Here is a 12,089-nt window from a genome sequence, read left to right as displayed (position 1 = left end):
TCTTTGTATTTTTTACTGTGATTTGTCATGGAGAGGCTCTTCTTTGCGCATGTCTGTTTGGGGTTTTAAATGCTTCTTATGTTTGGATATCTGTTTCCCTAGATTTTGGAAATTAGTATTGGGTATTTTGCTCTGCTCTTCCACAGATTCTTAGGTTTGATCTCTTGAATATAACTAAGACTTTTTGCAAGTTTTAATCATGCTCTTTTTCCTTTATACCTGAATGCATTATTGAATTGACTTGTCCTCTATCTCTAATATTCTTCTGCTTGGTCTTGTGTTTTAATGGATTCCCACTGTGCTTCTTATTTGATAAATTGATTTCTTTCATTTCTAGAATTTTTGTTTGGTTCTTTTCCAGAATCTCAATTTCCTTCATGAGTTTTTCCTCAGTGCTTTTCATTCCTCCTCCACACTGCTAGTCATCCATTCATCCATTGAATTGATTTCATTACTTTATTCACCAGGTTATTTGACTGTAATCACTGATACTTAATTTAGTAAGACTCCGCAGTCCTTTTCTGGCATTTCAAGTATTTCGTTATCTTTGGTTTCCAAAATTGAGGAATTGTGAGCATGTGTTAACAGCTTATCAGAACCTCCAAATTAACAACTAAAGCAGTCAGAGAGGAAAGTTTCTAAGCTATGAGTGCAGTGCTTACATTAAAAAATCACAGCATCTCAAATCAAGGTCTTAGAGTAAGTGAAACCTAAAAGCAGTAGGTGGCAAGAAACAATAAAATTCAAGGCAGAAATTAATGAAATAGAAACTAAGAAAAAAACGTAGAATCAAACCAAAAAAGTGGTTCTTTGTACGGAAAAACATGATTGAAATCAGAGTTGCAAATGAGGATGTTGCAACAGATTCCAGTGAAATCCAGGAATTATCTTGGGAATACTATTTTTTTTTCAATAGCTAGAAAACTTAAAAGAACTGGGTAAATTCCTAAATACTTTATGACCTTCCGAAATTAAATCAAGAATGTATAAACACCTCAAACCCATAGCAAATAAAAAAATTGAAGCAGTAATTAAGTCTCCCCACAAAGAAAAGCCTAGAACCAGATGAGTTCACTGGTGAATTTTACCAAACTTTTGCTTCCACAAAATAAAAAGGGAAAAAAAAAAAACTACCAGACTCATTGTAGAAATCAAAGCCAGGTAAGGACACAACAACAACAACAAAAAAAAACCTATACCAATTTCCCTGATGAACATAATTGCAAAAGTTGTCAGTATAGCTCTTGAAAACTGAATTGAAGAACACATTAAAATCACAGTGACCAAGTTAGTTTTATCCCACAGATGCAAGGTTGGTTCAACATATGATAATAAGTATAATATAGTGTATAAATGAACTTAAGGATAGAAATCACATATCAATAGATGGAGAAAAGGCTTTTGACAAAGTTCAGCAACCTTTCATGATAAAAGCCTAAAGAAACTAGTAAAAATAATGTATCTAAACATAATAAAGGCTGTGCATGTCAAACCTGTAGCCAACATTATACTAAATGAGGAAAATTGTAAAGCATTTACTCTAAAATCAGGAGTGAGGAAAGGGTGCCCACTTCTCTATTTATTCAGTATAATGCTCATAGTCTTTGCCAGAAAAAATGAGAACAAGAGAAAAGAGATATATAGGAAAGAAAGAAATAGAATTATCTTGATTTGCAAATGACATAATCCTTTACTTAAAAAACCCTAAAGCCTCCACTAGGTAATTCTTAGGTCTAATCAACACTTTCAACAGTGTAACAGAATACTAAATCACATTCACAATTGCTTCAAAATAAATGAAGTAACATGGATTAAACCTAATAAAGAAAATGAAAGCCCTCTAGAATGAAAACTCGTAAGAAAACTTAAAGATATTAGTAGATAGAAAGACCTCTTAAGCTCATGGATTGACAGAATTAATATTGTAAAAGTTATATTACTGAAAGTAATTCAAAGATTCAGTATAATCTTCATCAAAATTCAAATTATAGTCCTCACAGAGCTAGAAAAGCAAAACCTAGAATTCATATGAATTACGTAAGACCCCAAATAGCCAAAGCAATTGCAAGTAGGAAGACCAATGCTTGAGGTATCACAATACCTATTCTCAAATTATACTACAGAGACGTAATGACAAAAATTATATGGTGCTGACACTAAAACAGACATATAGACCAATAGAATAGAATAGAGAATCTAGAAATAAGCGCACACAGCCAAAGGCACCTGACTTTAACAGAGTCATCAGAAATATACATTAGGGAAAAAAAGGCAGCCTATTCTAACAATTGATGCTGTGGAAACTGAATATTTACATGTAGAAGGATAAAACTAGACCCATATCTCCCACCCTGAATAAAAATTGATCAAAGACCTTAATGTAAGACCTGAAGCTCTGAAACTGCTAGATGAAAATCTATGTAAGACGCTTGCAATATATAAGCAAGGACTTTGTTAAAAGAACTTCAGTTGTTCAAGAAATAATCCCAAGAATTTGTCAAGTAGGATTACATGAATTTAAATAGCTTCTATATAGCAAAGGAAACAATCAGCAGAATGAAGAAACAGCTTACAAACTGAGAGGAAATCGTTGTCATCTGTATAAAGAAGTCTGAAAGTTAAACAGAATATCTTCCAATCAATACATGACAAATAGTTCTCAGAAGAAATTCAAATGACCAATTCATGTTCTCATAGCTGTTCAACATCCTTCGCCATCAGAGAAATGCAAATTAAAATCTATCAGTATTCTGTGTCAGCCTAGTCAGTCTGGCTGCCATCAAGAAAGAGCAGATATTGATGAAGATGAGTGGAAAGAGCAATCCTTCAGGCACTGCTCAAGTAAATGTAAACCTATGCAGCCACTGTGAAACCAGCATGGAGGTTTTAGAAGCAGAACTACCATATGACTCAGCTAATCTACTCCTGAGCAAGAGACATTATATCCTACTACACAGGTATTTACACATCCATGATGTTTTCTATTCATAGTATATTCAAAATAGATCCAGCCTAGGTGTCCCATCAGCAGATGAATGGGTAAAGAAAATTTTGTGCATATGTACAATGGACTTTTACTCATCCATAAAGAAAAGTAAACTCATGACGTTTGCAAGAAAATAAATGGAACTGGAAATCATTATATTAAGTGAAATGAGCCACTCAAACAAATACCACATGCTTTCTCACATGAGGAATCTAGATTTAAAATTGTGTCTCTGTATGTACGTCATAAAAGTAGACATAAGACCGTGAGAAGGGAGGAAGAGATCTTAGGTAGTTGGGTTAGGAGAGAAAGTAATGTGATACCTATATTACAGAAAAACTGACAGGGGAACTATTCGGGGGGTAACAGGACTGGCAAAAACAAGACAAGAGACTGGACATGGCTCAGTGAGAATGGGACCAAATAAGAACAAAGTATGTATGTGTGTATAAAGATGTCATAATGAAACCCATTGCTTTTTTAAAAACTATGAGAAAGGTCTTTGGTAATACTAATTTTAATGGATCTGAATCCATATTAAAATGAGATTTAAGTCCATTTTCACTTTTTAGTCAACATCAAGCACTATGCAACTTTCTAATCCAGTCACTTTCTAAAACGTGTTAAATTCGTTATGAGTTTCCTTGGAAACAATCTTAAAACGTGGTGAATTGAGGTAGAGTACTATAAAATTTTTTAACATAGAAAAGAACTTATTTTCTTTCCTTTAACCTGTTTTCCTTTCTCTCATAGCAAGCTGGCTGCCTCTTTCCAGAGTATGGAAGTGAGGAACTCTAACTTTGCTGCTTTCATTGACATATTCACATCCAACACTTATGTCATGGTCGTGATGTCTGATCCATCCATTCGTAAGTTTAAACTTAGCTGACATAGTTTCAGAGTCACATAGCTTTTTACAAATACTGGAGATAGTGCGTTATTAGATACTTAAAATAATTTTATAGTGGGGTAGTTGTACAGTAACATGAAAATATTTAATCTCACAGAACTGTACACTTGAAAATGATATGCATGGTAAATTGTATGTAATATTTTACTACCGTTAAAGAAATTAGTAGTAATAGTGTTGGATGATTTTTATTTAATAGGCTTGTATGTTGGAGCTGAGAAAGATTTTATCTACTCAAGTACTTTGTTTCTTCATGAGAACACAGAAAGCAGATTCCTAAATTGAAGAGTTTTAAAGAAAAGAGAACCTAGATCCATGAAGTTTTAAAAAAAACTAACCCATATAATGTCTTAGCTATTAAATGGTGAACTATTTTATATGTCAGTCTATCTTCCATAAACATGTATTTTTGTAATGGGCATGAAAGGAAGTATTTGGTATTTCCATACCATAAAAGCCATGCCTGTTTCAACCATTAGAATAAAGGTTCTCAGGGCTGGCAAGATGGATCAGCAGTTAAGAGCACTAGGACCTGGGTTTGATTCCCAGCACCTACATGGTGGTTCACAACCATCCGTAATTCCAGTTCCGAGGGATCCAACACCCTCTTCTGACCTCCATGGGCATTGCATGGCATGGGTCTACTTACATACATGCAAGCACTGCACATACACACAAAATAAAAATAATAAATAAATATTTTTTAAGAAAAGAATAAAAGTTCTCACAGTATTCCCAGGATAGCCCCACATAAATTATCTCTCTACTCCTGATTTTACTTCAGGTTAATATAATATTACAAGGTAACATAAGATCCTGAGATCTATGCTATTAGCCCCAAACCAAAAGATTTAAAAAATTTTTGTTTAGGATAGGTGCAAATCTTCTGCTTCTTCATAAATATTAAACCTTGGTAACTTGAGACTTTCTGTTCCTATATGCTCTCTGACATACATTGAAGGATTTGACTCCTTTTGAATTCATTGTTTTTACTAGACAGACATTCCTTTGACTGCCCTTCTTACTCTGTTGGGTATCTCCCCACCCCCACCCCCTCAGCTTCTGCAGCTACTCTGATCAACATCCGAAATGCCAGGAAACACTTTGAAAAGCTGGAGAGAGTGGATGGACCAAAACAGTGTCTTCTCATGCGCTAAACACTGCCGAATATTGTTTCACACAAAAAATTGAAACACTGTTTCTTAATTTTAATGTTGTATTCATATATGTAGGCTCTGAAATATTGTGATGCTTACCACTTCTGTATTTCTTCTCTACTTCCCAGTCCTAACATTTAACCTTGAATGCTATTTATTCAAATAGCAAGTGAGGAGTTAGAAGATGAGGTGTCCATGAAGTTGGTGTAACGTAAACGTAGGTGATATATGTAAGTGTTCTGATAACATGATTTTAATGGTGTTTAAGTGTTCTGAATACCTGCTTTCAATAGTTGTGTATGCCAAAGTCTTTCCCAGAATCCTCTTGTATTCCTTATTAAATACCTATGTGTAAGTTTGGAATATTACTGTTTTCTCAGCATGGATTAAAATTATTTCTTAATTCAGCCAGGTATGGTGGCTCATGCCTCTAATTCCAGCATTTGGGAGGCAGAGGCAGGAGGATTGCTACTAGTTTGAGGCCAGCCTGGTCTACATAGGGAGGTCCAGGCCAGCCAAGACTATATATATAGGCCTTGTTTCAAAAAATTTCATTCATATATATATATATACACACACACACACAAACACCCCTACCTTAACTTCAATTGTAAATAAACTTTTGCTGTTAGAGATTTCAGTGTCTGTTTTTCTTTTTCTTATATCTTCAATCTTGCACTAAGACCTAAGAAATTTCATTTATCCTAATGAAGAGGGTCTGCTTATTAGGAAAAAGTGTGAAATAAAGTTCATTGAAGATTGGAGCCAGATTTTAGCCCTGAAGCCAGGGGAAGAGTTTAGATGTTTGGTATCTTAAGTTTTACAGTAAACACTAGGGGCTTTTGAGCAGGAGAATTACATAAAGTCAACTTTAAAAAAATAAAAAAATAATTAACCTATACTGTATAGACTGGAAGCAGTTGGGGAAGCATTTGTACTGTTCTACGCCTGAGTTACCTGGGTTGAAAGTCTCCAGGGGCCTGTGAAATGGCTCAGTGGGAAAAGGTAAGAACTCTAGGACAGGTGACTGAGTTCAGTTCCCAGAGCATACAGGGTAGAGAGATGTGAAAACTGACCTCTGCAAGTTGTTCTATGTCCTCCATATGCATACCCACACAAGTACATACACAGAGAGACACACTAAATGAACAAAAGGCAGAAGAAAAAGGAAATCTGTTCTAAGAAGCAACCAGAGAACAAATGGTTAATATCTGAATGGAAAATAGGCTTTATTAGATGAAAGTCTTGGTGTCTAGTTGTGGTTAATATTTTAAGTATTCTATAGCACCTAATGGGATGCACCTTTATTCTAGTCAAATAATATGAAAACCTTTTATAAGATTGGAGTTGTATTTAACTTTAATATTTTAAGGGGCAAAAAAATGAAGTACTGTGAACTATAAGAAATGGAGCATAAAAACATTGACGAGAATTACTGTAAGCCCTAATCGTTTTAGTTTCCATTGACATGATAGCAATACACACACATTTAGGGAATATACAGCACTATCAATTTATTTCTCCTGTCTTGATGTCATAAAGAAATATCTTCCAGACCATTAGTCTTCCCCTGTCTTGGTTTATTATTCTTAGTTGAGGAATATGGAGAGTTCACTGAACAGCAAATAATGTTTTCAGTTAGTTCTTGCATAGACTCTTAAAAGAACTTCATAGAACTGATTTTAGCAGCTATCTTAAGGCACAGAGGAAGAGTTCTAGATTCTTTCTCACATTAGCATGTAGCTAAATGACAAGAACAAATGAGTAGTGGTCTGTTCTGTGGCTAATATGTATGGTATGTCCTTGTTATTTGATATTTAGGATAGATTTTCAAAGGAGGTAGTTGAAAGGTATCTTTAAGTAGTTAGATACAAGGGCTTGAGAGATGGCTCAGCAGTTAATAGCACTAACTGATCTTTCAGAGGACTGGGGTTCAATTCCCAGCACCCACGTGGCAGCTGCGAACCGTCCTTAACTCTACTTCCAGGGGAATCCAAAGCCCTCTTCTGACCTCCACGGCATTGCATGACACGGGTGCACTCACATACGTGCAGGCAATACACTCATACACATAAAAATAATAAAATATATTTTAAAAAGTAGTTAGATACGAACATTGATTAGATAGTGTGGAAACTCTTCAAGCCATCCTGATTGCCCTTGGTTTAACCCTTGCTCAGATTCTAGTTAGAACTTGGTTTGGAAAAAATACTGAAAAGATAAAAGGGTAAAAAAAAATCAGATTTCTTACAATGAATGATAGCCTGCTAGCCTTTGTCATTAAAGATAAAAGTTTTGAAATATATATTTGTTCAAGGCCTCTTAGAAGCTGAAGTAAATTCAGATGGTCTATGAAAGCATGCATACTGTAGAAAGGAAATCAAAATTAGAGATGAAAATGACATAATGAAATGTGTTATGTGCGCAGAATAGAGCAGTGGCTCTCAAACTTCAATATAGATCACAATCACTTAGAGAGAACTCATTAAGAAACAAATGGCTCAGTGGTTAAGAACACTGGTTGTTCTTGCAGAAGACCCGGGTTCGAATCCCAGAACCCACCTGGCAGCTGCTAACTGTCCATAACTACAGTCCCAGGGGAACCGACAGCCTCTTCTGACCTCCACGGGCATTTCATGACACGGGTGCACTTAACATGCAGGCAGTACATGCAGACATATAAAATAAATATATAAAAATGAAACAAATTGCTGCCTGAGGCCCAGCTTCAAAGCCCAATTCAACAGGTCTTTCATGGGCCCTATAGTAGTTACCTTTTGATGTTGTGATACAAGGGGTCTGTGTTGGTGGTAGAGTGGTAAGCATAGCTGCCTTCCAAAGGGCAACTTAAGAGGGAGTTTGAGCTTGGGGTTCTAGAGGGATAAGGGCCCATCATGGTGGGGAGGCATGGGATCAAGGAACTGGAGCTGGAAGCTAAGAGATCACATCTCCATCCGTGCACAGAAAGTAGAGAGTAAACTGGAAGTGGGATGAGACTATAAACCCTCAAACCGCACCCTAGTGAAGGACTCCTCCAGCAAGGCTATCCCTCTATAACCTTCCCAAACAGCACCAATAACTGGGGTCTTAGTGTTTAAATACCTGAGCTTATGGGGGACATATCTCATTCAAACCACCACATGCCCTGTGGAGCTACATTTCTGGCAAGTTTCTAAATGATGCTGAAGCTGAACCTCCTCGTCCATGGACTGCATTTAGGAAACCATTGCTTTAGAAGAAAGGTGGAAACGTAGATGTGAGTGGCAGCAAGTGTGAAAAAATGTGTTCGCCAAATAAGTTGAAGGTATTTTACTAAGAAAAAAATCACGTTTTAGACTACTGACTCAAAATGATCAAGGAGCACTGCTAGATAAAAACAATGACTGGGAAGTTTCTATTTCATAGGCAGTATGTTGCAAATGAAAACAGCAGTCATTAGCATAAGGAGAATGTGGGTACTGATTTGCATAGCGACCTGGCCTTTTCCACTTTCTGTCAGCTTACTTTTACTGACTATACAGTATGAACCATTGTCACATGAAAACAGTGTTACCTTTAGTTGAGTACTTAAGTCTGAAGTTTTAAGTGCATTATAAAGATTTTCTCACTTAAGAACCATATAAGGTAAGTTCTATCACTATTCCCATTTTACAAGTCAGAAAACTGTCCAGAAATGTAAGAAGATTACGCATAGTTAGGATATTAGAGAAGCTGAGATTTGAACTGCGGTAGTCTAACTACCCAGCTTCTTATCTTTGAGATTATATGGCCTTCCTGCACTTAATAACCTACTTAGGATGAGTAGTGTGAGGTGCCTTCAAGTGTGCTACTTGGCTTATTATACTACCTCTTGATTGGCTTCTTTGGAAATAATAAAGGCAAACCTTGCTAATCTATCTCACTCAGTGTTTTCCTCAGGACTTTGCTGCATGGAATAAAAACCTTCCACATAAACTATATAGAGCAGTCAACAAGAAGAAAACAAAGCAAAATACACTCTAGATTCCAGGATTTAGGTCACACCTAAAGCAATTTCAGTGTTTTCATCTAACTGCTCCCATGAACCTTTATAAATCTCTTTTTCCCTGGGGCCCTTTCAAAAGATGAGGGTCCCCTGACCCCCACACATGTGCCATGACATGAGTGCACACACAAAAATAATAAAATTTTTAAAAAAGTGAAGTGAGAGATTATGGAGCTCTTTGGGTCATTGTGAGGATTTTCAAGTGTATTTCCATTAAAGTGGGAAAGTCACTAGAGAGTTTTTTTGATGTTATACTTTAAAAATACTATTTTTATTTTGTGTATGAATGAGTTGCCTGCATGTATGTAAGTGCACCCTTGTGCATAGAGGTCAGAACAGGGCATGTGATCCCCTAGAACTAGAATTATGGACAGGTTGTCAGCCACCATGTGGTTTCTGGGAACCAAACCCCAGTCCTCTGCAAGAGCAGCCAGTGGTCCTAACTGCTGAGCCATCTCTCCAGCCCCTGATATTATACTTTTTTGGTCTTTTTGAGACAGGGTTGCCCTGTAGCCTCAGCTGACCTGGAACTTACTATGTGGACCAAGTTGGCTTCAGTCTCACAGAGATCTGCCTGCCTCTGCCTCACAAGTGCTGGGATTAAAGGTGTGTGCCACCACAACCAGCTTCTGATGTTATACTTAACTCATTCCTGCTGGAAAATAGACTATTTGGAGATATCAGTAAACGGAATGTGGGGAGACCAGGAATTGGGCTTTTGTAATAACAAGATAGGCCATAATTTTAGGCCAGAATGATGAAAATTGGAAGGATTGTGACTGAGTTCCTAAGGTAGAAAACCAAAAAGATCTCATAATGAGATGTGTACAAAAATGAGTTAAACCCAAGGTTTATGACTTAAACAACTGGGTTAATAGAAGTATCTGAGGCAATGCCAAAGGAGAATCTGCTGTCAGTTAGGTTATGATACCTACCCAAGACATGAATGAAAACATGTCTGTGTATTCCAATATATGAGTCTTCAACTCAGGTGAGATGCAGCCTAGATGCTCAGATTTAGTCTTGATACTATATGAAATCAATCAAATAGTGAGTGTAGTTAAAACTATTTAGGGAGATACTTAATATTCGTTGAAAATGTTAAGCCGTTGCAAGAAAGATGTGACTTGTCACAGGTGTTATAATAAATGACTGACTCTTGTAAGAAAAATAAATTATTTCTCTGAAAATGTGAATGATTGATTTGTCTGACTCCTTACACTTGCTTTAGCTACATATATCCTAATGCTGGGCACCTACAACAATAACAGCTAATATTTATTGGTCCATTGTGTCTGTCACAGGACTTAAAAGTTGTTTACATATACTAATTTAACTGTCACAACATGCGTACAAAGTGGGTACTGTTATCTCCATTTATTACAAAAATAATACTATTTGCACTATAATCAAAAGTCCCTCCAAATTTACAACTCTCATAAATGTATTTCATAATTTTCAAATCAGTTTCTTAAATGTTATCTTTTTGTTTTCAGCAGTCGTGTGTAATGGATAGGGAAGGTAGCGGTTTTATAGATAGGACAAATGAGGGACAAAGAAGTTGTATCCAAGGCTGAAAAGTAGTAAAGAGAGCCAGGTGTGGTGCTGTACACTTCCTAAAACTTGGGAGGCAGAGACAGGATGGTGAGTTCTAGACCAGACTCCGCTGTAAAACAAAACCTTGACTTAAAAAACCAAACAACAAAAAACTAGTGAAGAATATAGTTGATAATCCCAGTTGTAAACCAGCCTCACCACCTGATAGAATTTTCTATGGTGATAGAAATATTCTATATCTGTTCAGTTTAATATGGCAGTCATTTAACATGTTGCTATTTAACACATGAAATGTGCCCGGTGAAACTGGAACTGATTTTTAAATATAACATAAAATTAACTGTATATGACTGAGTAACTAGACAGATGGGCAGTTCAGATTGAAAATATGAATAATCAAATGATTTCAAAGAATTTTGTTGGGGGGTACTAGGTACATGCTGGGCAAGTGCACACCTAATAAGCTATATCCCTAGCCCTTTCTGTAGTTTTCATTTTGGGATATGGTCTCACTAAGCTGCCCAAGCAGGCCTTGAATTTGCAATCTTCTTACCTCAGCTTTCTAAGTATTTGGAAATTACAGGTCTGCTCCATCCAGCCCAGCAGATAACATTACTTTTATGCCTTATCATAAATAGACCATGGTGTTGTGCCCAACTATTTCAAATACAATTAATCCTATTCAAAATATAGAAGAGTAGTACAATACCCAGATTGATCAGACAAGATTTTTGTTCTATAAGATTTTTAATTATGTATACGTGTGTGTGGGCATGTGCACATGCGTGCTTTAAGCCAGAGGCATCAGACTACCCCCGAACTGGAGTTCAGGTTGTTGTGAGCCCCCTCCCCACTACATGGGAGCTGGGAACTAAACTCAGAGTCTCTGCAAGAGTACAAAGTGTTCTTAACCACTGAGTGTTCTCTCCAGCCCAATTATTTTTAAATTTTTTACATTTATTGTGTGTGTATATGTGCCCACATGTGCATGTGTGTACACTTGGAGGTTAGAGGACAATTTGTAGTTCTCTCTATTATGTAAGTACCAAGGATTGAAGTCAGGTTGTCAGGCCCCTGAGCCATCTTGCTGACACAAGAGTTTTATGATATAACCCCAAACTATCACAAATTAGCATTTCAGACTCATCACAATTCATGAATATCAGCTATTCTAAATAGAGTCTTGACAGAACTTGCATGTTGACAGTATTCTATAGAACCCCCAAGTAAAGTTTCATCTTGAAATTGTTAGAACAAGGTGATTATTTTAGTATATAAAATAAACTTTGCTATATGGAAAAAGTCAAGATAAAAAGGACAATGTGTGAGACATAAAAGTTAGAGTAGTACTCTCCTAACCTGCACTACCATCCTCACACCTCTTGAGATAAGTCTATAGCGCACTTCTCCGCGCCGGGACTCCCTAAGCCACATTCACCCTTCCATCCCCCCCCC

The 12,089-nt window shown here is 36.6% G+C and overlaps 1 protein-coding gene across 2 annotated transcripts in view; it reads left to right on the top strand.

The window, feature by feature from the left end:
- The window catches only part of Rragb (Ras related GTP binding B), a 33,074-nt gene extending 27,389 nt beyond the window's left edge, over positions 1-5,685 (top strand). Inside the window, exons 10-11 of one of the 2 annotated variants that reach the window (XM_008829262.3) lie at positions 3,740-3,855; positions 4,956-5,685. In XM_008829262.3, the coding sequence (XP_008827484.1) occupies positions 3,740-3,855; positions 4,956-5,053 (214 nt within the window). In that variant the 3' untranslated portion in view covers positions 5,054-5,685. The remainder of the gene's footprint in view (positions 1-3,739; positions 3,856-4,955) is intronic. The other variant, XM_008829264.3, reaches the window with a different exon arrangement.
- Positions 5,686-12,089: the final 6,404 nt, after the last annotated feature.

The sequence above is a fragment of the Nannospalax galili genome, unplaced genomic scaffold (genome assembly GCF_000622305.1).
Source record: "Nannospalax galili isolate Female #2095 unplaced genomic scaffold, S.galili_v1.0 scaffold994, whole genome shotgun sequence".
Classification (NCBI taxonomy): domain Eukaryota; kingdom Metazoa; phylum Chordata; class Mammalia; order Rodentia; family Spalacidae; genus Nannospalax; species Nannospalax galili.
Note: the sequence above shows the minus strand (reverse complement) of the source record. Positions and strands in the feature narration are given on the sequence as shown.